Raw genomic sequence first — 27,391 nt, 5'->3', positions numbered from 1 at the left:
GAGGGAGGGTCAGTGCTGTGGTAAGGATCTGGCTGGCTGGGCTGTAGGAGCTCCCTTCACACACCTCCTCAGCCTGTGTCCCTTGGTTCACCCAGTACTTCCGTTGTTTTGGAGAAAGCGCCACTGGCCAGTGCTGCCAACGTGGTGCTGTTGAGCTGTGTCGGGAAAGGCTTGTGTGTGCCTATAGAGGTCTGGAGAATGAGGGCGGGTCTTAACCCAGGCGTGGTGCAGAGATGGCTCTGCATGCTATATTTGTGGAACTTTGCCTAGGTGCTTCTCTCCTGGCCTGATGTTGTTCTCCCTTTCTAGTGCTGGGCACCCGTTCTGTGCCCTTCCTCTCCTACACACAGCTCTGCTGATATGCTTCAGCAAGGACCCCCTTGCGGTTACAGTCCTGGGCTTCATAACAACTGCAAAACCCCTGAATCCTGACCTACAGGACCCTTTTTGTTTCTGGCCCTCTGCCTCCCTGATCCAGAAGGTCAAATGGCGTAACAAGGTGTGTGACGTGGTCTAGTATCTCTTCAGGACCAGGCTGAGAGCACAAACCTCCTTTCATTTGTGACCAAAGCCAGGATTTGCACCAAGGCTTCCAGAGAAGAGCTAGTATGTCATAGCCCCCCTCTACCGTTGAATTCAAGTACTACGCTTCAGTGTTTAATGTATAAAGTTAAATGTTTGGTCCAAACCAACTTAACATAAAAGCAATATTAAAATAAGGCTGTATTGGCTGTAGATGCTGATGTTGCTAAGATGGTCGTTGTCATGAGTGGATAGCTCTGAAAGCCCGATTTACTTTAGAAAATCTTGTTCTCCCATTTCCCAGTTCGTTTGCGGAGGGAAGGGCACCTTGCCATGTGAAAAGGCCAGGGGGGGGGGGGGGGTCTGTTTTTCTTTTTCTTTTTTTCTTTTTTTCCTTTTTTTTTTTACAGATGCCCAGTGACTATGGGTATGTCTTCACTGCACAGATAACTCAGCTCTTCCACAGGTTTTAGCCTAACCCCCCTTGTGTCCATACACACCAACCTTTATCTGATGTCACAGGGTGGCTGGTCCCCTGCAATTGAAATAAGTCCAGCGTCCCCGTGCCAGAGCAGGTGCTCCCAGAGGAGTCAGTTATTGAGGCAGAGCTGCACCTCGGCTGTTAAAGGGTCAGAGAGAGTGCAGTGAGATTCCAGCTAGAAGGGGAGCTGCAGGGAGAGAGGGTCTCCTGTGGCTGTCCCTGAAGAAGGGATTAGGGGCTGGGTAAGAACACCCTGCTGAATGGTTTGTTTTCCTTTGGAGAAGGTAAAGAAGGCAGGCCAGGCCTTGCATCTTCTCCAGCTGCTCAGACCTTGGGGAGGAAAGGCAGCGCCCAGCTTCAGGCTGGGTGGAAGATTTGGTTTTATGATTGCTTGTTGGGAACTTGGTTAACTTGACAGAGAAACCAGCCCCCAAGAAGGGCTGAGTTTGGCAGAGAGAGAGTGTGGAGTTTGTTTAAGGAGCCCTGAAGAAAGGGAAACGGGAGGCAGAGCATTGCAGAGGCATCCCTGGCCACAATGGGGTGGTAGGGTGGCAGGCTCTGGGTTATACCTGGGTTTGGAGCTGCTTTAAGCCCGGGCTAGCTGATCTTGCTAGGAGTATAGGTTAGAACCCAGGCTATGCTTTAACTTTGCAGTGAGGACACAGGCTACATCACTTGAGTGCTGATAGTCCTCCTGTGCCTTCCCACAATTTCCCCCAAAGGACAGACCTGGTTCTCCCACAATTGACACAGTTGACTAGAAGAGAATCGTAGAGCATCTCAGCATAGAGGACCGTGGGATACACCCTCAACAGATGTGGATGAATGCAGCATCAGTGAGGGTGCAGTAACATGGGTAGGGTTCTGGAATGTGGTTGCTCACACCTGAGCCAGGCCAACCTGGGTGCTGATCCACCGGGGTTAACTGTGCAGTGAAGACACACAGTATGGGAGTAATTCTAAGGCCTTGTTTACACACACGGGGTGTACCACTTTACTTATAGCACTATAGTTAGAGTGGTAGTTTCCCTAGTGTGGGCGCAGTGGAATAAGCTATTCTGGTATAAGTACATTTATACCAGTATAACTGCATCCATGCTAAGATATGTGTGAAGATAACTATGGAGGTACAAAATCTGTGTGTAGACCAGACAAAATATTGCATCTGTGGAAAGAAATCTTTGTTAGAATACTGGTTTTTGGTTTTGAATTTGGGGACAAAGACTGCAGTGGAAGGGTGGCTTGTCTGTCTTTGTGAGTTTCTCGCTATGTTAAGGGAGGTGCTGTGTTAAGGAAAATTGTATTGTCTATCCATAGTGAAGTTGTTTGAGGCATTGTACTCTAGTGGATAGGGACTCTGTAGTCCTAGGCTCTGTTCCAACCTCTGCACCTTACCTGTCTTATGACCTTGGGCAAGTTGCTTTCCTTTCCTTTGCCTTAATTTTCCCCATATGTAAAATGGGGATAATGATACTGGCCTCCTTTGCGAAGTGCTTTGAGATCTCTGAATGAAAAAATGATCATTTATATAGCTGTATCAAAAGCATGACTAGCTGGGTAGGAGGATGTCTGTGAACATTTCCAGGGTCTGTAGTCAGACCCGCACTAACGACCAGAAGACTTGCAAATTGCTGAGTTTTGCAATTTAACATCTCAAAAGCAAAGTTACTGTACTGCAAAATGTGCTGCATGCATTTGTTTGACAAGGGGAGCTCAGTTTCATTTTCAAGCATTCGCTGTAGCTCGTGCCACTTGTAAATGTTAGACGCTTAGTGATATCCTTAATAATGTCCTCAGAAAGTAAGGTCTTGAGGAAAGTCGCTGTCTTTCTGTACAGCACTTGACACAGTGGGACTGTGGTCTGTGACTGGAGTTCCCAGGCGCTAATAATAATACCTGGCTCTTTATACAGAACTTTTCCCCAGTAGATCTCAAGCCACTTTACAAAGAGCTCAATAGCATCATCCCGACTGCACAGATGGGGCAACTGAGGCACAGAGCAGGGAAGTGACTTGCACAAGGTCCCTCAGCAGCCCAGTGGCAGTCAGGAATAGAAGCCAGGTCTCCTGAGTCCAGTCCATTGCTGTATCCACTAAGCAACACTGCCTTTCCTTATGCTCAATACGCTGGCGCCATACAAATCACAACAATATTCTGTATTATATTTTGTACAAGTCTGAGGAGAGTCATTGCAACATTGCTATTAAATCTTTGGAGAAATGAGGAATGACAGCAATTTTGTGTGTGCAAATTAAAGGGTATGTGAGTGGGCGAGACATGTCTGTACTTATTTTAATGCCGACAATATATTTATTTTCATGTTTATTCCTGGATAAGAAAGTGTGAATAGGATCCTGGTTAACAGCCAGGCAAATAGCTACTTATCAAGTATTTAGTAACGAAAGGTCTTGTAATTTTCTTTAATAATGACTGTGATTTCTTCCATCTGGATTAGCTGCTCCCAATTCTGCCAGTGCAGAGCAGGGAGTGTTTAGGTTTGTGCATGGTGAGCTGTTGTCTCTTGTAATAATGCAGGCCAGGTTTCCGAGGAAGGGTTAAATATATGTGCTCGGAACTAGTTCCCATCGAAACCTTTTAATATTCTTTCATTTGTCAGTCATGTCAGAATGATGCAAAATCACTGCCGGCCTTGGCCTAGCAGTGCCTTGCTGCTGAGTTGCTTTTATGTCCTTTTATGAGGCAATATATAGCTCTTGTGATGGAATTAACTTGCAAGGTCAATTTTAATTCATTTTCTGACACTTGCCTTCTTTCCCCGTTTTGTGGCGCTGATGAAATAGGCTGCATGCCGCATCTGCAGCTGGGCACTGCAATGGCTAATGATTTAAAGAAAATAAATTCAGAGCAGCTGCTGACAGACCAAAGGGAGTGGGAAATAATTGCAGACAAAGTGCTTCGTTGTGTATCTAGCCAACGCTGCTGGTGCTCTAAGCCGAGGTGTGAAGCAAGTCTGTCTCCACCCACTGAAGCGCAGTACTGATCCTACCATCACATTGAAAGACTTAGCCGCAGCCGTGTCGAGCTCAGCACCAGGTGGGGTGGGCTGTGAAAGCACAGCTCAGCTCATGCGACTTTCTGCTCACTGGGCATCCCTGCTTTCCACTCTCAAGAATCTGTGACTCTGAAAAGACTCTTTAGCCCGAAAGCAGTTCTCTGCTGTGTGCTCTTTGTCATGTACATGAGCAAATCTAGTCAGGTATTTTCTTGGAAATCTTAAATGTCATTCTGTTCTTTGACCAATTTCTCTCCTAATAACCAAGGCAGTGGTGTCTTGTGGCAACACCTGAGCAGAGGAAGCCAGGACTCCTGAGTTCTCTTCCCTTGCTCTGTGACCTTGGGCCAGGCGCAGCTTATCCTTTGTGCTGCAGTTCGTTCAGCAGCGAAATAGGCATTGTGCTGCTCGAGTGCACACTGGGATTGTGAGCTTAAATGCCAGAGCACTGCCTGAGGCAAAGAGCTCTAAAAATGCAGAGCATTATGAGCTGTTTCCCAACTGTATGTTGTTGAAGGCAGCACGAGTAGAAGAGAAGTTACTCAAAGCCACCATATCCTCCCATGCAATCACTGCTACTGTTAGGGACGCTAACCTAAGATTTGGGAGCCCGGGTTCAATTCCTTCCTCTGTCACTGACTGCGTAAGTGACCTTGGATAAATCACTTAGTCTCTCTGTGCCTCAGTTCCTCATCTGTATGATGGGGTAATAGCGCTGCCCTGCTTCACAGGTACGGCTGAGGTTAAATCCATTGAAGATTGTGTGGTGCTCAGATACCGCAGTGATGGGGACTGGATAAGTAGTTCCCAGAGCTCCAATCCGGGTTAGCGTCTCATTGTGCTAGGTGCCGTACAAGCATATTGTAAGAGATGCCGTCCCTACTCCGAAGAGCATACAAGCCACTATTCTTGATCTGTGCATACCGAGTTAATAGTGGCATGCTCCCAGTTCCAATTTTCCTCCTGTAGCCCTGGCTTTATTCCCAGACTGCTGCTCCCTCTTCATCCTCTCCCGCAAGCCAAGGCTATCAAGTTCTAGCAATTTGCCGGAGTTGATCTGCAGTGGAAAGCTCCCCCAACAGACCAGAAAGCAGGAAGTCTAGTGCAGCAGAATTCCATTACCGCTCCGTGTCTCTGGAACTCCTGTATACCTTGGGTTGGTCTGATGTTTCTCATGGCTGCTTGTCACTGTCTCTCTGTCTTGGAGGCAAGCTTCAGAACTGGATGAAAGCACGTGCGGGGGTGACAACAGCAGGGAGAATGTCTCCATGAGTTGTCATCTTTGTGCAAAATGCACGAGAGCCAATTCTGCTGCACAGCTGTGAGGGCAATTGAGCCGAGCTGGTGCATTTAAAAATAGACTCTGCAATGGTATTAATCTGAGCCCGGCATCCACCGCTGATGGGGCTCCTTGGGGAATTCCAGCTAATTGCTGCATAAAGGTGATGGGCTTATTCTGTCTAATGAAATAAGCATTGGTATACAGCTACGGCATGACACGAGCATTATCACTGAGGGTGTAGCAAGGCTTTTGTTTCTTCCTGAATTGATTTTTTTTCCCCTTTCAGTCTGATCGGCCAACACTTCTAAATAGTCCTCACTTTGAAAAAGACTTCAGTCCGCATGGCTGCTGCCCGTTGGAAAGGCGGGTGTCAAAGCTAAAATGAAAATGGAGCTACTCTCTCCTTTCTGCACTGAATGAACAAGCCTGGGGCGAGAGTAGTTAGCATAGATGTTAATTTACTTTTCAATATTCCTTTTCCTCCATATTTGGGCTTTAGAGGAGAAGATGAATCTCCTTTTCACTGATCCCTTCACCTCATCACCTCCTGCTGGCCTTAAGGTGTTGTTGTCTCTGAACATTGATTCTGTATAAAACATACTGTGGGAATTCCACATCTGTTCCCCTCGCAATGTCTCCGAGTCAATAAGTCCAAAGCATTTTTCTCACTGCCAGCCTTGGAAACTTAGCCAAGGATCTGAGAGTTAGGGTGGGTTTTCTTCTCGCATGTGGACTGTAATAAACAAGTCTGTAGGCCTGATTCTAACCTAAGTGACCCCTATGCAACCTCATTGCCTTCCTTTGATGTGCTCTGGTGTAACTGATTGGAACATAGGTTGAAGTGGAGACTACAACGGGTCACAATGAGAGGTGAACTGCCACGGTGGAGGGAGGCTTCTAGTGGAGTTCAGGATCAGTTGTGGGACCAATCTTACTTAAGATTTTCATTGATAACCTTGGCACGAAAAGTGGGAGGGTGCTAATAAAATCTGGAGATGATGCAAAGTTGGGGGGTATTGCCAATATGAAGGAGGACCGAAATATCACACAGGAAGATCTGGGGGACCTTGAAACCTGGAGTAATAGAAATGGGATGAAATGTAATAGTGCAAGGTGTCATGCACTTAGGAACTACCAACAAGAATTTTTGCTATAAGCTAGGGGCATGTCATTTGGTAGTGACAGAGGAGGAGAAAGACCTGGGTGTAATGGTTAATCACAGGATGACTATGAGCCACCAATGCGATGCAGCTGTGAAAAAGGCAAATGCAACCCTAGGATATATCAGGTGAGGTATTTCCAGCAGCGATAGGAAAGTGTTATTACCATTATACAAAAGTGCTGGTGAGACCTCATCTAGAATATTGTGTGCAGTTTTGGTCTCCCATGTTTAAAAAGATGAATTCAAACTGGAACAGGTGCAGAGAAGGGCTACTAGGATGATCAGAGGAGTGGAAAAGCTACCTTACAAGAGGAGACTCAAAGAGCTTGGCTTGTTTAGCCCAACCAAATGAAGTCTGAGGGGAGATATGATTGCTGTCTATAAATACATCAGAGGGATAAATACCAGAAAGGGAGAGGAGTTATTTAGGTTAAGGGCCTGTGTTGACACAAGAACGAATGGATATAAACTGGCCATCAACAATTTTAGGCTTGAAATTAGATGAAATTGTCTGACCATCAGAGGAGTGAAGTTCTAGAACAACCTGCCAAGGGGAGCAGTGGGAGCAACAACCTAGCTTGTTTTAAGACTGAGCTTGATAAGTGTGTGGAGGAGATGGTGTGATGAGATGAGCTGCATGCCATTATAGGTAATCTGTGACGGCTAGTAGCAAATATCCCCAGTGGCTAGAGATGGGACACTAAATGGGGAGGGCTGTGAGTTATAGAGAATTTTTCCTGAGGTGTTTGGCTGGTGAACCTTGCCAACGTGCTCAGCTTCCAGCTGATCGTTGTATTTGGAGTTGGGAAGGAATTTTCCCTCAGGTCGGATTGGCAGAGATCCTGGGGGTTTTTGCCTTCCTCTCAGCATGGGGTACGAGTCACTAGAATAAACAGTGGATTCTCTAACTTGAAGTCTTTAAATCACGATTTGAGGACTTAGTCACGCAGCCAGAGGTTCTGGGTCTATCCTAGGATGTGAGGCTCTGTGGCCTTCAATGGAGGTATTCTCAGGCTCTGGATGCTGAACTGTAGCGAGATTGAGAGGCTTTAGGTTTTGTTGAAGAAAGTGAGGCTTTTAGCTTGACTGACAAAACAGGACAACCTCATTAGGAGCAGCTGAGTGCCTAAAAAACATTGCTAGAGGCAGGGCAGCAAAAACGATGAGGCTAAAGTAGCTAGATATTTTTACTGATTAATTACAGAGTGGTTTTCTGGAGATTTTCTTTCTAATATTTGTATTTAATTCTCCGTAGCAGGTGCAATACTAACTTTTTTTCATAAGTTCAATATTTTGTAACCTCTAGGCCTGAAACAAAAATAGCAGCTAAAAAATTGTAGCAAATTTGTGCATTCAGCATTAAGTCAGAGCTTGGTTGCTGTGGACGTGTTCCCTGCTCCAGCATCACCACTCCAGCGGGTGGTTGCTGATGTTGCCAGCCCAGTCCACTGTTGATCAGAAGTGTGGGTGGGAGAGATGTTAGCACAGAAGAGCTGCTTCACTGACCAACAAATAAGGAAATCAAGCACCCGATTCAAAGACCAGACTTGCTTCCAATGACCCATTTGGGATATTCAGCAGCTTCTAGCAAGATGGGCCTGTTTGAATGAATAAACAGTTGTGTTCATTTTTAAAGCCCTGTTAGCTCTAATTCGCATAGTGACATGAATAGAGACAGTTTGCAACCAGGGTGGGATCTCAGCAAGATCTGCTGATCCCGCTGCCTGCAGTGGTTAAAGAAAGGGGAATTAACACAATGGGTATGCTACTGATATTTTCTGTGCTCCCTTGCTGGATCTCCAATTCCCATTCTGTGTGTCTGCTTTGACATGTGGCTTTGTCTCTCTCCTGGGCCACAGGGTGACTAAAGAAGTGGACGTTGCCTCAAAAGAAGCCAAATCCTTTCTGCAGCAGCAAGAGAAGGAGAAACTGCAGCCAGTGGCTCCTGCTTCCCTTCCAACAGTCTCTGGGTGAGTGCATGTGTTTCCATCCGGGGATGCCTGAGTTTGTGGGGAGGAGGGAACCCCGCTTGGTGACTAAGGCCCAGTCCTGTGCCGTTTACACCAATGGAAGCTTTGCATTGACTTCAGTGGAAGCAGGACTGGGCCCTGGAGGCTTGATTCTGAGACCTCCCATGACTCAGTAGTTCTCAAGGTCAGACTTTAATTCTGTTATTCCATCACCTCGTCCCAACAAGTGATGTTTCTATTCCTGATCTTTTTGGTCTGGACACCTCTCCTGGTGGAGGTAGAATGTGACTGGAAAGGGCATGTGCCTAAGGTGGCCTACAGCACCTTGGAAAGGTGCATCTTCTGGCCATAAGGATGTTGCAAGTTGCTGACATGAAACCTCCCAGCAGAGCTTTGTGGAGTGTTCAGTTTAAAGTCAGTTCTACCTCAGTGATATTTTTCTGGTGTCCTCTTGGTGGCTGAGATGTTGCTTGTTGATGCTGGTCAAGCTCTGGTGGTGAACTCTTAGATGATCCCCAACTGTCGGTACCAATCCATGAATCTGACACGCTCGTCCTTATGCACGGCTTGAAGAACTCAGGACAGCCTTCTCCCCTGACTAGGGCACAAGTGAGATGCTCCCATGTTCTAGTGGGGATTTTTTTCTAGGCTTAAGTCATCCCTTTGTATTTGAAGAGGCCTAAAATGTGTTTGATCAGAACGTGGGTAGAGTGAAACCACAAAATCATTATTTCATCAACCTAAAGCAGGTATGAAAGGGCAGTTTCCTGATGTGAGTTAATTCTGACATTAACTGGTGTCATATGAGTTCTTCAGCGGCTGCAGCTGGATTGTCACTCTGAAATGATCCATCTGTGTATTGTCTTGCCCGTTAGCTATATTGGGGAAATGTAGCCATAGACCGTAACATGGACTTGCCGTGCGCACACAAGTTTAGTATTGTCACTTGTGACAGAATCCTGGGGTCTTGTGCACGTCCCGAAGGGACGTCTTCACTGCAAAGTTAACCCGAGTTAAGGGTTGCCCTCAAGTCCTGTCCACACAAACAAACCCTTCATTGGAACATGGGTGCTCTGAACTCGAGTTGCCTGGCCTGTCAGGAGATATAGGCTAAAGTTCACGTGAGCACAACTTGTCAGCTGTTAACATAAGCACTGTGCAGTGTAGGCACAGATTGGTGCCTTCCCACAATTCCCCCGGAGTGCCAAGAAAGGACAGACAAGTTCTCTCACAATACACTTTGCAGTAATGTGTAGCGTGACTCAGCTTACTGCAGCACAAAGAAACCTGGGATGTGCCCCCAGAAGTCTTAGCACCACCCACAAATGAGTGTGGTGCTGGGACGGGTGATGGCAATGAGTTGGGTGGCATGTGGTATACATGCCAGTGAGAGGGAATCATGCCATACGTGGTCTGGGCAACAGAGTAACATTTAGCTGCAGACCAGCCGTTTGTGGCACAGCCTAATGACTTGGTGCAGCTAAAAGCACTTCTGGCATTCCCTTTGCTGACGTGTATGCCACAAAACACTAAGCCCTACAGCATGCGGTCAGGATGGCAAATGCATAATATTGTGGGGCTTTGTTTAGTTCAGTGTATGGAACTAGAACAGTGTATGGAAGTAGAAAAAAATCAAAGGGTGCTAGACAGTTGCAAAGTCAGCCTGTGCAAGTCTCTGACAGGCCCAATGTGCCTTGCTATAATACCCTAATATCCTGCTGCTCTCAGCAGCCTTTCTGGTAGATTTTTTCTTGTACGTGATTTTCTTTGTACGTGTCATTGGGATAATCCATGCTGGAGCGTTTGCTCTGACCATCCATTGAGAGTCTTTTCTTTAAGCACAAAGCTAAATGGGCTTCAGAGAATTTGGCTCCCAGTTCGGAAACCAGCCAATGTACTTTCAGGTAAGAAAATTACTAACTGGCCTGATTTGTGTCCTTACGCCAGAATAAGGCAACTTTACATTAAGAAAATGAGCTCCGTTTCCAGCCCTGATTCTGTGTTTCTGGAGTGAGGATCTGCAAACCTCTCGGACATGGAAGATCTAGGTCTGTGAAAAGGAGGAGTCTGGTTGAAGATGACAACACTTTGTCTGACCTGTTTATCACATGGGGAGCTCTTTGGGGCAAGGACTGTCTGCCCCAATGTGTATTACATCACCTAGCACAGTGGGGCCCTGATATTGACTAGTGTCTCCAGAAACTACTGAAACACAAATCGTTAGTCATAAAAGCTGTACTGCCTTTGGAGCCTTCAGAGATCCAATAACTGATCAATGAACCTTTCTCTGTTTCCCAAAGAGGAGTGTGTGTTGGTTATGAAATGTCCCACTCTTTGACTGGATTGTACTTTTAGCAGGGCCCTCACATGGGGGGGAAGAGGGGGAGAAGGGTACACTTTACCGGAGCCCAGAGGCCCTGGGCAGGCTGGCCCAGGCTGAAACCCCCATTACTCTGAGGAAAACATTTTTCATGGCTCATGGGGTTGTATGTATGGGATGAGGGATTGTGGTACGTGTGTGGGAAGGGGCCCATGTTAAAAGTTTGTACGGGGCCTGAAAAAATTATGCTTGGGCCCTGGCTTTTAGACTCCTGAAGTGTAAGGACATAATTCTAATAATGAAGAATGGATACTCTCTTGGCTTTTCCTCCGTCAGCCTGCAAGCAGTTTGTTTTGTTTCTGGATGCAGCCAGCTCCATATTTATTTATTTTCCTTTATCTAAACAGCTTGAAGTAATCCAGGAAGGCAATGGTAGCAAAATCAAACATCCTGTTTTCATCTCCACATTAGCAAGCCCTGGTAACTAACGGGTCCTGGGGAAGCAACACTTGGGGCTGAAAGTGCATTTCTGGCTTGTTTGACATCCATGGTTGATGTTCTATAAAAAGCAATTGTTTACATAGGGGTGGGTTCTGGAGAGGAGTAAACTAAACACTTGGCTTTAATTAAAGCCAGTAATAAAAGGCATCCAACCCTGTTCCCTCCACAGGGTTTGTTGACAAGGTCAATCTAGGGAGCCCTACTCCTTGGTTCCCATAGATCCAATGTTTATTGCAGTCCTGATCCTGGCTTCTGAACTGTGATTACAGATGATTGCATGGACGTCCCTGGTGACATTGGTTAGTGGTTTTCTGGCAAGGTTTCAGACTACTACTTTACATCACTTACCTGGTTGCATTACCATTGCTGTGCTAGTTGGTCAGGATTTACGGTGACCGCCCCAAGCATCAGCTACTGTTAATAAGGCCTTCCAGCTGTCAACATATTTTTGCCATCACAAAAATTGGGCGAAGGCTCTCAGCAATCAAATGCCATGCCAAAATGCCACACTGCAGCATTTCTTACCACTGTGCATCTGTGCTCATGCTGGGGAAGCTGTTACAGTCTGTCTAGTCGATAACCTGCATGCTTAGCCGGTTCCCTCGTAGTCCTCAGTGACGCAGTAGAGACTTCATGGTCTATAGCATGAGTATTCCATGCTCTTAAAAAGGTCCTTCAGTATGCAAGGTAATGAGGATATCAAATAAAGCTGGAGGAACCTCACATATTGGTGTTGGAATACACTCTGTTGTGTCTTCCTCCCCTCCTCCATATAGGCAGGTCTGATATTTCCTGCCATCCATGCTGCTTGATATGCACCAGTTGGTTAAGGTGCAGAGTTCCAGCCTGCACGCTAAATTTCCTCACTCTTGTATGTTCGGGTTTCTTTTTTTTTTTTTTTTTTTTTATCAATATATTTGATTAAAAAACGGGACCTGGGGGAGATGTGTGTACTTGGGCTGAACTTAAGCCAGGAAGCTTTCCACCAGCTTTGTTCTCAGGTTTGCTTATTACCAAAGCCGTTTGTAATCAAACAGGAGCTTGTTCTCTCAACCCAGCTGCGCTCTCCCTGTTTGATCCTGCCTGAAAGGACAGAGCTGGGTTTGTGACCTCCCAGGCCTTTTCATGCCTCACAGGCTGATATGAACACAAGGTAAAATTCACCTTTGAAGCAGGCTGGTGCCACTGCCATTGACTTCAGTCCTAGGGGCCCCCGTTAGCGCCAGGGGCTGGGTTTGGTTCACAGGGTTGGGATCTCATTGCAGGATCTGGCAGAAAGAGACGCTGAAATGATGTGACTCATCTTAGGCAGGCAAACAATCTTCAATAAGAGCAAAAGCCAGAGAAATACCTGCCCAGGAAGTTCTTTTCGGTTCAGATGCTTTTCTCCCCCAGGCTTTGCTCTCCCTGTTTGCTTCAGTCAGTTGTTCATTAACAGGAGAAGCCTCTGCCCTTTGCGTTTGGAAACATGGAGGAGAAAACCACTGCACAGGGGATCGCCAGCTGAGCAGTACTAGGATGGGCGAAGCTGACTCCCCATGCCTTCCACTAGCCATTGGTCCAGGTGGCCATACCCCCACCGCAGGACTGCCAGGTCTTGTTTCCTCCACAGCTTTAAAGGAAGTGGAAAGAGGAATTGTGGGACTCTTTCTGGGAGGATGTGACTAGGCTGCATCCCAACCCCTGTAAAACTCAGCTAAGCTTGCTTCCTGAGCCTGGCTGTACCTAGGGTTCCTTTCCAGGGCTCCTCTGCCTAAAGATGTGTTCGTCTCCTTTAGATCCTGGTTGGAGCTAATTGGACCCAACCGCACTCATAGCTCAGCAATAATTACCCTGGGTCTTAATGGAGCATTTTAGCACCTGAGCCTGGGGTGCCTCAACAGAAGAGCCCTGCGTTCCCAGGTTTTAGTGTTTGCCAGTTTGCTACAGAGGCCGTGCAGCAGTTTGAGGGCTGTTGGGATGACAGATTGTCCATTTTCAGAGCGGATGCTGGTTAAGGCAAACCAGTGCTGCTACATAGAATCATAGAATATTAGAGTTGGAAGGGACCTCAGGAGGTCATCTAGTCCAACCCCCTGCTCAAAGCAGGACTAACCTCAGCTATATCATCCCAGCCAGGGCTTTGTCAAGCCTCAGCTTAAAAACCTCTAAAGATGGAGATTCCACCACCTCCCTAGGTAACCCATTCCAGTGCTTCACCACCCTCCTAGTGAAAAACTTTTTCCTAACGTCCAACCTAGACCTCCCCAACTGCAACTTGAGACTGTTGCTCCTTGTTCTGTCATCTGCCACCACCGAGAACAGCCTAGCTCCATCCTCCCTGGAACCCCCTTTCAGGTAGTTAAAGGCTGCTATCAAATCCCCCTTCATTCTTCTCTTTTGCAAATTAAACAAGCCCAGTTTCCTTAGCCTCTCCTCATAAGTCTCATGCTCCAGCCCCCTAATCATTTTTGTTGCCCTCCGCTGGACTCTCTCCAACTTGTCTACATCCTTTTTGTAGTGGGGGGCCCAAAACTGGACACAATACTCTAAATGCGGCCTTACCAATGCCGAATAGAGGGGAATAATCACTTCCCGTGACCTGCTGGCAATGCTCCTCCTAATGTAGCCCAATATGCTATTAGCCTTCTTGACAACCAGGGCACACTGCTGACTCATATCCAGCTTTTTATCCACTGTTTCCCCCAGGTCCTTTTCTGCAGAACTGCTGCCTAGCTTGTCGGTCCCCAGTCTGTAGCTTTGCATGGGATTCTTCCTTCCTAAGTGGAGGACTCTGCGCTTTTCTTTGTTGAACCTCATTAGATTTCTTTTGGCCCAATCCTCCAGTTTGTTTAGATCCTTCTGTATCCTATCCCTACCTTCCAGGGTATCTACCACTCCCCCCAGCTTAGTGTCGTCCGCAAACTTGCTGAGGGTGCAATCTACCCCATCCTCCAGATCATTAATGAAGATGTTGAACAAAACCGGCCCCAGGACCGACCCCTGGGGCACTCCGCTTGTGACCGGTTGCCAGCTAGACATGGAGCCATTGATCACTACTCGTTGAGCCCTATGCTCTAGCCAGTTCTCTATCCATTTTATAGTCCATTCATCCAACCCATAGTTCTTTAACTTGCTGATAAGAATACTGTGAGAGACAGTATCAAAAGCTTTGCTAAAGTCAAGGTATACATCCTCAAAATTGTAGCATCAAAAGAATCCTGTCCCTCCTGGCTCCCACATGCCATGGCTTGCCTGGAACACGTGGCCAATTCCACAGCAGCTTGCTCTGCCTCCTTTCTCCCGAACACTTGGATTCAAGTTCCTGTTTGCTTGGGGTTGATGCCAAGCTGTCAGTCATTTAGGTGTGACTGTAGCCTGTGAGGAGTGAAAAAGGAGGTCTGCCTGTAACCGTAACCTTTACAGTAACACAAAGGACAAAGAGATCATGCTTGCTTGGAGTTGATTTTCTTTTTAAGAGTGCACTATGTAATTGCACGGCTGAGTTCTCACTAACTATTTAAAGACCCTGGCTTGCACTTTCCCTTGACGAGCCGGCTGTGCTCTAGAGGGCGGTATACTCCCAGGCAGGCTGCGAAATCCTCGCACTGTTGCCAACTGCCTGGAGGCGAGTAGTACATGACATATATATTTTTCTTCTCATAATGAGGCGAGGCTGCCAGAGTGAGATTTCTGCCCCACAGCTAGTTTTACATATTTCCTATTAAGTCAGCTTGGGTCTGGAAGCTTAACTATTTTAAAAGTAGTGTTGGCTTTTCCAATGGAGTGAGCTCTGTACCGGCCTCTGGTCTGTTTTTATCATCATCATTGAGATTCCTTTGCCTCTCCCTGGGCACTTTCCAGTTATTCCTTGTTAGCTTCTGCTGACTATTGATTTCTGGATAACTACTCTTTCATCCACCAGGGATGTTGTTTTTTAATGTGACGCTCTTGTTTGTTTGTTACACTGAGATTAATTGCCACCAAAGGAGCAGCATTTAAAGGCGTGGGGGGAGAAGAAGTCAGCAGAGTGAAGTCTTGTCATCCAGGAAAACCAGGGCCATTTCAGCACCAAAGAGAAGGGGGATAATCATCGTAACTAACCAAGGGCACAGTTGCTTTATGATCCTATATAGGGCATTCCAGGTAGCTTGGTCCTTTGAGCACCCTCCTGTCGAAGTGAAGAGGAGCTGAGTCTGCTAGCATTGCACAGGATTGGGCCCTGGCTGAGACTCTACTAACTGGGCCCAGTTATTGTTCAGGATCTCCCCCAATTCCCACTGTGGGGTTACCATTAAGCATTTTCTCAAGACTGTGGGAAAACTGGGGGGGAGGTACCTCTGAATTTGGAGAGCTCTCCTGCTCCCCCTCCTTTGTGTTTTGTATCTTGGGCTCAGAGCAAAACATGCAGCCAAAATCTTCCTCCAAAAGGGAGCTCACAGACCCTGCCCTCATGTTCCTCTCCCTTGCCCATGTGCAGAATTGGGTAAAAACTGCGCCCCCATTTGGATGGATTGACTCCTGTGTCACAGCAGAGTGAGAGGAGTATGCAGCCCCCTGGTGCTCTGCCCTACTGCCACTTTAGCAAGAGTGTGGCAGGGGTTAACTTTGCTTTGGGCGTCATGCCAGCTTAGCAGCGCCTCAACTTCACTATGACTCCTTTTACTTTGCCTTGATCTGGCTGAGCATGTTCCCCTGGCCTGGCTCGCTGGGATCAGCTGTTTCTTTTCCTAGCCTTGTCCACGCTCAGCAGAATGGAATCTCAGCTATTTGAGGACTTAAATGCTCTAAAGCATCTGTCTTATAAAATACAAATCACCCCCTCCAAAATGGGTCCTTTGCTAGTTCTCTGATGAAAGTGGTAGGACAGTTTTCCCTCTAGGTAGCAGGGGTTCCAAGAAGCCTGCTTTCCTCTCCTTTCATCTCCTGTATTGCGTGCATTTGTCTGTCCCTGAGAACGATTGTGGAAATCAACTGCTAATGAAGCTGGCTGTATTTTTATTCTGAACCATTTGCAAACCTGCAAAGGGAACCCCCTGTATCTTCTCATGCTGGGTGTTGTCGTATTGGAATGGGAAGTGAGGGAAAGCATTGCCTAATGGTTAAAGTACGGGACTGGCAGTTGGGTGCTAATAGTTTCTTTGTTTCAAACTGCCATGGCTTAGGGCCCCTCCACCAAGAGGGGATGCAGTCTGTTCTGCTTTTGTAGTGCCTCTTTCCTTAATGTCTGAGTTGCCATCATACTCATGGTGCATATTTCCTTCACAGGAAGACTGTGTTATACATTCTGCTTTGCTCCATTTAAGGTCTGGCAGCCTTTTGGACAACGGGAAGCCATATCAATCGTGTCTTCTTTCTCGGAATATAAACTGGGTAGGAAAGGGAGAAGTTACGCCATAGTGTGATAAAAGGACATCCTTGGTTGCCGCATATCTAGCACTCCGCCAAATGGCCTTCCCCTTAAATTCCTTCTTTTCCCAGTTGGAATCTCGATAGCCTGGCAGAGAGAGAACTGGCTTGGCGATGCTTGCAAGTCCACTTGTCCTCTGCAAGTTTGATCTGCATATGAGGTTTTACTCTCTCCTGCTGGTGACACGTTTAGAAAATGGAACTGATCAGGTTGGCTTGTTTGGCATTTTGAATGAAGTCGGCTTCTTGGGTTGATTTGTGAAACTTTTTGGCTAAGAGTGCTGACTTCTCCCTTCTCGGATGAGCATGTTTGAAATGCGGCTGCAGATCTTGGGGCGGGAAGCTGGGTAGGGCTTTGGAAGGGACAGCGGTTAATGCCTATACCTAGAACCACCTAACCTGGCAACAGTCTGTGCAACCGTTCTTCTCTCTTCAGAAACAGCCTGAGTTAGTGAGTGAGAGTGTATTGCTGCCTCCAGCAGTGAGGATTTCCTCTATTTGTTTGCAGCCGTGAGGATGATTAGGGTGGCTGGGTCTCACCTGAGTTCTCCTCAGCTTGGCTTTAGGATGAAACAGGATTTTCAGTGTCGCCCGTCCAGAGCTTCCATGAAATACTCCAGCCCATTCACTCCTTCCCCCCCACCTGAGAAGCATTGCACTGGCCTTTCTTAGCTGGCCAAGTTCACATTCTAGAACACTGAGAGTAGGGGGTCAGAAATAAGCCACCTGGACCATATCCAGCAACCTGTGCTGATTGGGTCTGCCAAACGACGCAGGGCTTTATTTCCCATCCGGCTCAGTGAGTGGTTTCAAAGCCTTCCTAACACTTTGGGGTCTCGGCCCATCGGGTCTGTTGCCAAGTGTCAGTGCTATCTCTGGAACCGCTGATGTTCTGCTCATTAAAGCAAATCTACAGCTGGTGATAGTTGCCATATTAACAGCCCCTCTGTTGTGCCAGGTAACAAGTACAGCCTGCAAGCTTCCCCCTGCCAGCATGTCTCAGTCCTGATCTAGAGGGGCTTGCTGCTAGAACTCAGGAGGTTATTCAGAGGGGAATCCAATCCCCTTAGGCCATTTATCCCATGGCACCTCTGAGGGGCCTGTCCAATTAGTGCTGTGCACGGCAGGACCCTGAGACTGAGACATAAGCTCCCAAGCAGCTGTTTGATGGTACCAACCTTTATTTACTGCTGCCCTGAGGCAGACTGAAATCAGTGATTTCATATATGAAATAGCTAAGGTGCCAGGCCCTGGTTCTGTAGACTCCAGGCCTGCTCTCAAGTATAAAAAGGCAAAGTAAACGTGTATGTTTATTCCGATAGCCAGAGGGCCTCCCAACCAGGAAGCACTCTCTTCCTGGAGTAGAGCTTTCCCACAATGCCGTGCCGCTGGATGTGGGTTGTGCAGGTGACGCTTGTATTCTGACGGGGGATCTGCTGTAATGCTTTGGAAGCTATTTGGAGCACGTTTTACAGCAATTTAGGAGTTAAAAGTGAAAAAGAAAAGGCTGCTGTAGATTTCAGCTCCTGGCTTTCCTAATGCAAAGCCTTTGGGAATTTGGCCAAAAGCTTTAATTTCCTCCCTCCTGGCAAAAGGCAGGCTAAACTTTCCGGCACTTAAGGAACTCTGTCCCTGCCCCTATTGCTAACCTCATAGAAGCTTTGCAAGGGAGCGGAGGTGTGAGTTCATGAAAGAGGAGGTTATTAAACTGGCTCAGGAGAGGGCTGAAAGGGGTGCTTTCTGAACTGATCCTACTGTTTGATTGCATGATGGCTGGTACAAGGCATGACCATCTTTACACCACGCAGCCTTCTCAGGGCAGCAGCTGGAACAGCTGTTCAAGGCAATCAGCTAGGGCATAGGGGGAGCTCTCTATAGACCACCAGGATGGTCTTGTTGTTAGGGGACTGGATTGGGCCTCAGAAGATCTGGGTCAGTTCTTGGCTGTGCCACTGACTGCCTGGGTAACCTTGGGCAGGTCACTTAATCTCTCTGTATGTCAGTTCCCCATTGTGCAGTGCTCTACTCCCGCCCTACCACAATAGATTCTGCTTAATAGCAACCTGGATATTAACAACGTTTTTTGGGCACCAATTCTGTCCAACTGACTTTCATGTTAATGGGATTCAGATTCTGGCGCCGGCATGCTGCTTGTTATCACTACTTTTTGGCAGAAGGGCCCCATCTGCAGGCAGGTTTGCGAGGCTGCAGGCAGGGGAGATGTGTTAGGACGTACCTTCCCTGGCTGCAGCCCTGCAAACCTGCCTGCAGCTGCTGCTCAGCCCTGGCTAGTGCTGTCGTCTGGGGCTGCAGCCCTGCAAACCTGCCTGCACACAGGGACCGCACAGGAGGTCAGGGATGGCAGGGAAGGCTGCGGGCAGGACAGTAGTGGCGAGAGGGGTTGCAGTCCAGAACTTCGCCCTGCGCTTTCTGGGCTTCGTCCTGCTGGGGGACCGCTTGAAGAGAAGGAAGCGCTGGGACGTGCTGAGCCCGATCCCTGGAGAGCCCCATGGCGCCCAGTGCTCACGCTCCCCATAAAAAGCCCACGGAACAGAGTGGCAGCTGAGGCAGGCGTGTCCAAGCACATCATCCCTTGGCTGCTGCCTCGTAAACCTGACTTCCACTTAATAGCAACTTTCTGCTGGCAACCGAATGAGCAGAATTTACGGTGTCTGTTTGAAGCGTAAGCCCTTTGAGACAGGGATTGCTTCTGGGTACGTACAGCGCCTAGCACTCTGGGGCCTCTAGTTGCTACTGTAATACAAATCATCATCATGGTGTCTCGCTGTTGTCAATGGATAATACAGTCTAGGGCCTTCTGTTCCTTTGAGTTGCAGTTGCTTTAAGACAGCACCGTAATGGTATTTTTCCTAATGTGTAAAATCTCTTCTCCCTGCCCACTCTTTGGACTAACCCTATGGAAAGCTGGAACGGATCCCTGTTCCCTTCCTTCCCTGACATGTGCGTGCCGCTTTATTGGAACGCCTGGCTGTGAGTGCCTGGCCATTTGCATTACGGAAGATTTTACACACACACACACACTTTTCTCAGTCAAAAGAGCACTGGAGTATTTGTGTTGGAAACAAAGCCGCTTCTAGAGAATCACATGGACTCTGCACACTGATTTGTAAAAAAATAGGTCAGGCGTTTTGGGCCTTCTCTGAAGGCCACGTCGAGTCGCACAGCGCCACTTTCTGTTTCCTCTCTTCCTGTTTCACGGCTGCTGCAATTGAGGACCTTTGAGAATTCTTTAAAGGGGAAGTTGCACATGGCCTGCTCTGACGCTCCCACAATGTGATCAGGATGTGTGGTGGTTTTCTATAGATCCAGGCTGGATTGTAGGGCAGGCAGGGAAGCAGATCTCTTTCTGCTCCTGGAAGGATGAGTAGTTTATCTGACTGGTTCTCTTCCTAAACCTGCAAGGTGATAGCAGAATATTCACTCCTTGGTTTTAGGCAGCAAGTGATGCTGCGGAGCTGTCTGTACTCATCCTTCTCTTTCAGTGCAGACAAATCTCTCTCTAGCAACTCCTGTAAAAAGTGTCCGCTCCACAAGCACTGGGCAAGCTCTGGACTGGGGATTGCACAGCACTGCTGTTTTAAGGGGAGCTCGGCTTTCTTAATGGGATGGCCTGGTTGTTTTCAGACAGAGGCTTGTATCGCAGGTTAACTGGGAATTCCTTAAATCAGCTGTGCTGCCTCACTGCTCTGGGAGCTTTACTGATCACTGCATCCCGTGGACACCCTTCCACACAGCACTCTTAGCTCCCTTGAAAACTCATGCTAATGGGTGTGCGGTTCACCGTAAAGCCTGGGATGGATTCTCTTCTGTGATTGTTCCAAAGTGCTGATGAAGAGTCTGGAAGGAAGGGACCAAGGACGTTGCACAAAGATACTATTTCCTTCTTGGCCAAGATGGTTCGCCACTTGCCAGTGTTTGGAGCCTTATGGGTTGCTTCGCTAGGAGGAGAAATTAACTATCATCTCTGATGCAGTCCTGTTTATTTACAAAGACTGCATACAAAGTCCTGTTTCTCTGAACACAGTATGATCAAGCAACAGGAGACAGTTTCTTTGTTCACAACTCCAAGCCTGCCTTTTAAGCCAGCAAGCGCTCTCTCAGCTTTCTCTCAGGGCCTCACTGCTAGTGCTTCACTTTCTCTCCTGTTTTCAGACTGCTTTCTCTTGGCTTTCTGTTGCTCTCTCTGTCTGCTCTTGGTTTCTTTTTTATCCATGCACAGACAGCTGCAACCAAATCAATCCCCCAACCTTGTATTTTCATTCAGTTTAATCTTCCAGCGTTTTAGCGCTCACTAAATAAAGGGACAGTTAATTGTTTTCACATTTAGGCTGACTGGAAGTCAACTAACAGGTCCACGAGCTTCAGCAAGCTATGTGAACTGCCCACAGATCAGACATGTTTGCTGGGAGCCACTTAACCTCCAGCATAACAATCCTAACCTGTTTGGCTAGATCCCAGACTCTTCTTCCACCCACTCCTGTTCCAGGACAACTCCTGTCTGGGATGAAACCATCCACAGTTTCCAATATCCCAGTAACGTAGTGTTTTTTGGGTTCTTATAGGCCACTGCAGAGCACTATTAAAATGCCTGCAAACAAACAGACTGTCCTGCTTGGGTGTGGGATTCCTATCTGAACTGTTCCATAAGGAGCCAGCAAGATGATGCTGACTGGATTATGAACCTGCCCTGTCCCTGGTTGCAGGGCTGGCAGAGAGTGCAGGGTTTAAAAGCCCAAGCAGAAATGTTTATTCCTTGTGCATGTGCACTCTGGTTCGAGATGCTTCACTCTCGGAGATGCCTAACAGCCAGGAGAGTGGGGTGGTGAGATATCCGCCATGGAAATAATCAGTCTCCTAATTTTCTGTCTCAAGAACCTGCTGATGAAAAGAGCCTGAGATATGACCACAGCTGACCCAGAAATTCCGAAGCAACTTTCAGCAGGATTCAGGGCTTGTAAAAACTGTTCGCTGCATAATTTCCTCCCCAGGCAGCAGCCCCAGGTTCTTGTCACGTGATGATTGCCAGTGAAGATTTCCACTGGTTTCATGTGGCCTGTGTGGTGCGTAATTTACTACAGGGGAGAGCCATTTACTGTAGCCCTGGCAATGTAAGCCAGATTGATGGCTTTCCAGTGATTGCTTCTCAGTTCAACGTGGAAAGTGTATTCTTTTAGGATGCCCGGATATTTAAAGTTCATGGGTTTGCTTCATAATTCATAGCCAAGTATGGTGTAGGGAAAAACCTCTCAGTACATTGTTCTGTAGTCGAAGTAGGACCGGACTGGTGGGCAGAGGGCTGAGCATTGCCTGGCCTTGCGTGCCCCCTGGATCCTGGAAGTTCACCAGCCCTGCTAGCCAGAGGTTGCCAGCGGACTCAGCCTTAGGCTGTGCTTGGAAGGGGACCTGAAGCAGCTTTGACACCCTCTAGCCAGCTGGTATGAATGATCCCAAGCCACATTAAACTGGTGTTTGACCTAGGTCACAGCCTGGGTGTTATAAAGGTGACTTGAGTGTAGTTCTGCCATGACTGCTCTGGTTGGCTAAACTGGCTTTTAAATGTCTCTCAGTCTGAATTGGTTTTAAATGCCCTGTGATGCTGCTTTGGGACAGGCAGACCCTTCACAAACACACGCAGGGCCTCGGGGCCACCATTTGATTTCTGGAGCTCTTTGACGAGCAACCAAAAAATGATTTTTTAATTTTTATTTAATGGGGGGCTGTGCCTGGCATTCCCCTCCTAGGAGCCAAGTCCTGTTAGGAAAAGTTCTAAGCCCCAGCTCCTGGCATTATTTCAGGGTGGAGCTGTGGGTGCCTGCCCAGACCTGTCAGTCACCAATGTGATGTCTGCAGCGATATGATGTTTGGCCCATTGGTTCAAAGAACCTGTCATTGGTTCTTTTAAAAAACTGGATCCATTTATATCTAAAAGAAAGAAAAGGAGGAGAGAATGTAAATACAGCCGGAGTTTCCTAGCACGTTGCTCACTGCTTGAGCTTTGCTCTGGTGGTTTTTTTTCAGATGAAACCCCCTTGTATTTATGCCAGTGTAATTCACAGTGGCCTGTTGCTTTGTTTCTCTCTGTTTGACTTTCTCTCCAGATCACCATCTCTGTATTTTAAGGATGGACAGTGGTTGATCTTCTGTGACACTTACCGTCTTGAGCCTGGAGGGATGAACTCCTGAGTGATTCCTCTATTCCCTCCTCATACATGAAGGTCAACGTCACAGCAAAGATCAGCTGTCATGCTGTTGTGTGGATAGGTCTCTGGTATGCACACCTTAAGTGCAGATTTGTCACACCCACAAACATGCAGTATTGTGACGATTCCAGAAACAGAGGGTGGCCAGGACTAAAGGGTTCTGTACAGGAAGTGTTGGTGAAACACAAAATGGGGGCAGAGAGGGGGGCAATTATTCCAGGGTAGCATAATGATTCATGTGCATTGGGGCATCAGGCTGAAGTCTGTGCCAAGCACCAGGATCCATGGGGAATCTGGCATTCCACAATATGTAACCAACCATGTAAAAAAGTAATCAGTTCATAGATTTGAAGGCCTGATGGGATCATTGTGATCATCTAGTCTGACCCCGTGTAGAGCACAGACCAGAGAACTGCCCCGAAGAAATTCTTAAAGGAGATCTTGAGGAAGAACATCCCATCTTGATTTGAAAATTGCCAGTGATGGAAAATCCACCACAACCTTTGGTACATTGTTCCAATGGGTAATCACATTCTCTCTCTCAAATGTAAGCCTTATTTCCAGTCTGAATTTGTCTAGCTTCAACTTCTAGACATTGGATTATGTTATATCTTTCTCTGCTAAATTGAAGAGTCCATTGTTCAATAATTGTTTCCCATGTAGGTATTTATAGACTGTAATCAAGTTACCCCTTACCCTTCTCTTTGTTAAACTAAATAGATTACGTTCCTTGACTCTACCGCTATTGGGCAGGTTTTCTAATCCTTTAATCATTATCGTGGCTCTTCTCTGACTCAGACTCATGATCCCTTGTATCTAAGCTACCATTCATTTTTAGTTCTGTGATCAGTTCCTCTTTATCTGTCAAGACTAAATCTAATATAGAATTCCCCCATGTTGGTTGCAACACATTTTGAGTTAGGAAATTGTCAGCTAAAATGTTTAGAAATTCCAGTCATGTTTTACTGCTGGCAGTATGAGACCTCCAGCGTATGTCACTCAAACTGAAGCTACCCATGATCCTGTAGCTTTGTTTTTCCTGCACATTTTAGATAGGTGCATAAGGAGGTGCTCGTCCTGTACCCTAGTGTGATGTGGTGGCCGGTAGCACACCAACTAATACCCTGTCTTGTGCTTTATCTATTAGGACATTGATCCAGAAGCATGTTAGTAAAGAAAACCAGGCTTAAAGCCTTCTTGATGAACTGATGTGCATCGCCTTGTGCAGTAGATAAAACCGAGCCGCACAGATGAGCGTTAAAAATTATCAACCTTTTCATTCCTGTTTATTTAGTTTTTATATTATTTGGCAAAAATAAAATGTCAGCATCAGCTAGTACTTCTCAAAGCAAGATTCAAAGGGCTGATGGAAGTTGGTAGATTTCTGAACTGAAGCCCAGTGATTCATTTCTTGGGCAGTTGATGGAGAAAGTGGTTTTTCCCTGTTGAATCCTTTATTTAAAAATAAAGGCCCTTCATGAAAACCTACGAAATGGTACTGTTCCCAGAATAGTTTGTGTGGTGTGCAGCTTTCAAACTTAATGGTTTTGCTTGAAATCCCAGCTCCGTGTTAGTAAATTGTGTAGGCAGTTGCTTGACCACACTTTGATTCGTAATGAAATATATTCAAGAGACCAAATAACCAAGGTCAGTTAGGTTATTGCTCTAAGCCAATAATAATATACTGCAGGGAAAAGGTTCTATATGATACCAGTCTCTGGGAGGCCATCTCACGCAGCAATGTTACAATCACCTTACGCAGAAGGTATGTTCCCAAAATTACACATTCAGCTGGTATTATTTATATGTTGGTTGTACATGTTACCCATCTCTTTGCACATCATTAAAATCCAGCCCATCAGTTTGTCCTAGTTCCCTAACTTGTTGTTCTGTTCCTTCCTTATCTTTGTTTTGGATGCTAGTCCGTGAAGGTACTAGTCCGTGAAGGTACCTCCCTAGCTTGTACGAAGACATGGAACGAATGTCTTAATTTTGACAAGTTTTCTATCTGATTATGCCAATGGTTACTTCAGCTAATGCAAGGCATTGTGACTACTTAGCATGAGAGAACAGGATTATAGTAAAGGTTTAGCTCAGTTCAGGATATATAACTGCTATACTATTTGTGCTTAATGCATACTAATGTATATATGGTGCGGATAATACATATTATTAATATGATTGGGTGGCTAGCATGCATATATATAATCATACTGGTCAACATCTGTGTGTGTAACCCATAGTACATGAATGTATTATGGAGACATGAGTACCAGCTCCATAGTTAAAGTCGCACAGAGATTCACACTTAAAAATACTCCGTGTATGTTCCAATAAAACATTTCAATGGTCATTTCTTTCTTTCTTTCTTTCCCCTGCTGCTGGTAACCTTGTTGTCACACACTCAGACCTATATGTTCTGGTTTTGCTTTCTCTGGCTTTTCATCAAACCATAAGTTTTTTCCAGCTCTAGCTTGCTCGTTTCAAAGTTCCATTCTGATTTCTCCAAAGTTGGCAGATTTTTTTTTTCACGCTCTCTCTGTCTCTCTCCGTTGCCCCCTCCTCCACTATGATTCTAGCCTGGTGGAAAACACAGAGTACATTTGTGAAGCCCAGAGGCAAAGCTGACTCAGCAATCCTTTCCAGTTAGGCCAATTTTGCTTTTCCTGGAACGTGAGGTTGGGATGAAAATGTCGCTGCCAAAAATATTGCTGCTGTCACAAAAGCAGGGCCCATTTTAGTAGCTGCCACTCCTCTGTTCTCATCTCCTAGGGTATTATAAAAGAGAGAGAGAATCTTAATTATGTAAAGAAACTAGCAGTGCTTTGTGAAAGGGTAATAGCTCTTGATTGTTCCAGCTTTCAGGAACACAATATCACTGGGTGCTAAAGACTCACAAAACAGCTTATGCAAACATCTCTGTGCCTCTCCAGAGCCCCTCAGCATACAGGGCTACCTGCTGTTCCACAGTTGAGTCCACCAAAGAAGAGTCATTTTCTCTACAGCGGAAAATGCCCCCAGCAGATCTGTTCATGGGAAAGAAGAGAGAGGTAGTGCTTCTGTTTGATCTGTGTGTGTCTTCATTTATATAAAGCTGCGTGTACATGCACATGTTAGAAATAAGGTACAGCCTGACATAGTAAAGTGCATTTCCCGTAGCCCATTGTAAGGGGAAGAAATAAATGACATGAAGCCTTGATCTTCTGCAAGGCAACATGCTTTATAGAGGCTATGTTGCAGCAGAAGAGAAGGCCGAGGAGGGGAGCACTGCTCCCCACAGTAATAGTGAGGACTACGGGTATGTCTGATTTGCAGAACTAGGCAAAACCGAACCTTTTCCACAGGGGAGCTAAGACACTCCAGGGACCCGGCCTAGTTTCTTTCACGGATTTAAAACAGGGTTTGGCCTGGCCTCGCCGAGCGCATCAGGAATGGAACAGAAAATATCCTTAAAGCCAAAAGCCATGGAAAGTGCCTCTCTGCCATATAAAGCAAGGGACAAGTGCTGTTTCTGTTGTAATCTGAAATCCTCCTTCTCCTCTCCCTCTTCCCCTCCTTCCCCCCCAGTTGTGTCTGCATGCTTATGATTTAGGCCAGATTGAAAGCCATTGGCGCCAGGCTGAGCTGTAGCCACTCTGCCTTTCATTACGTGGGACTCTTGCACTGTGGTAAGAACATTTTATATGAAAAGGTACTTACTAAACCAACTGAACGTAATTTGTTCTGATCTCCCTACCACCTGAGTTACTTGAGTTTGGTCAGAGACACTTCTCTCCTTTCACACCTATTTCTCTTTCCTGATCCTGTTTTTTGACATCCATTTGTTGTTATTGAGATAACTGGCACCACAGTCAGCTTGGTGACTTTGCTCCTGGATCCGGACAACAGGCTGTAATGAGCACAGAGGATCTTTGAGCATCTGGAAATGACAGTCATAGACAACTGTGGGAAGATGGAGGCTATATATGGTCTGATTTGTGGTGGGTGAGTGTGCAGGCTGTCTGTTGAGTTGTAACGTGGAGGCTTGTCTCTCAAGGGTGTGCTCAGTTAGTTTCATGTTGGTTTGAAAGCCACTCTTTAAGATAATGGCACCCATAAGAAAGGAAGTTGTAGGGTGGTATTTTCAGAAGTGCTCAGCGTTGGCCTAACTGCGCCTGCTGACCTCAATGCTGGAGTCCATGTTTTCAGTGTGAGCAGAGTTAGTGCATTAGAAAGTCGGATCTGCAGCATTCACAGCGCTTACATGGCACCGTCTCCATTGCGGCTTTCCAGCACTCCCTGTTTGAAAAAATGAGCTTCCTCAGCTCAACTCAGCTCTCGGGAGAATCTTCTTGCTTGTGCATTGGAGTTCTTTGTAAAACACACTGGTAGCCCTCCTCGTTGTTGATTTGGGGACAAAGGAGTAAAAATGTTATTCTATAGTTATATGCTAACCAAGCTTATTGGTCCAGGGAACCAGCCAACACCTGGTAGCACCCAGTAGAACGTATCAAGGTCACAGTGACTGGCAATGATTTTCAGGCACATGCAC

At 46.6% G+C, this 27,391-nt stretch overlaps 1 protein-coding gene across 5 annotated transcripts in view; it reads left to right on the top strand.

Annotated features, from left to right (window-relative positions):
• CFDP1 (craniofacial development protein 1) overlaps positions 1 to 27,391 on the top strand; it is a 95,318-nt gene that overhangs the window by 23,762 nt on the left and 44,165 nt on the right. For all 5 annotated transcript variants that reach the window (XM_067530147.1, XM_067530146.1, XM_067530149.1 and 2 more), the window contains exon 5: positions 8,320 to 8,430. In XM_067530147.1, the coding sequence (XP_067386248.1) occupies positions 8,320 to 8,430 (111 nt within the window). The remainder of the gene's footprint in view (positions 1 to 8,319; positions 8,431 to 27,391) is intronic.

Source organism: Emydura macquarii, unplaced genomic scaffold (genome assembly GCF_026122565.2).
Source record: "Emydura macquarii macquarii isolate MOO-44397 ecotype Brisbane River unplaced genomic scaffold, CSIRO-AGI_Emac_v2 contig_3042, whole genome shotgun sequence".
In the NCBI taxonomy this organism is placed as follows: domain Eukaryota; kingdom Metazoa; phylum Chordata; order Testudines; family Chelidae; genus Emydura; species Emydura macquarii.
This window is presented reverse-complemented; position numbering and strand designations above follow the sequence as displayed.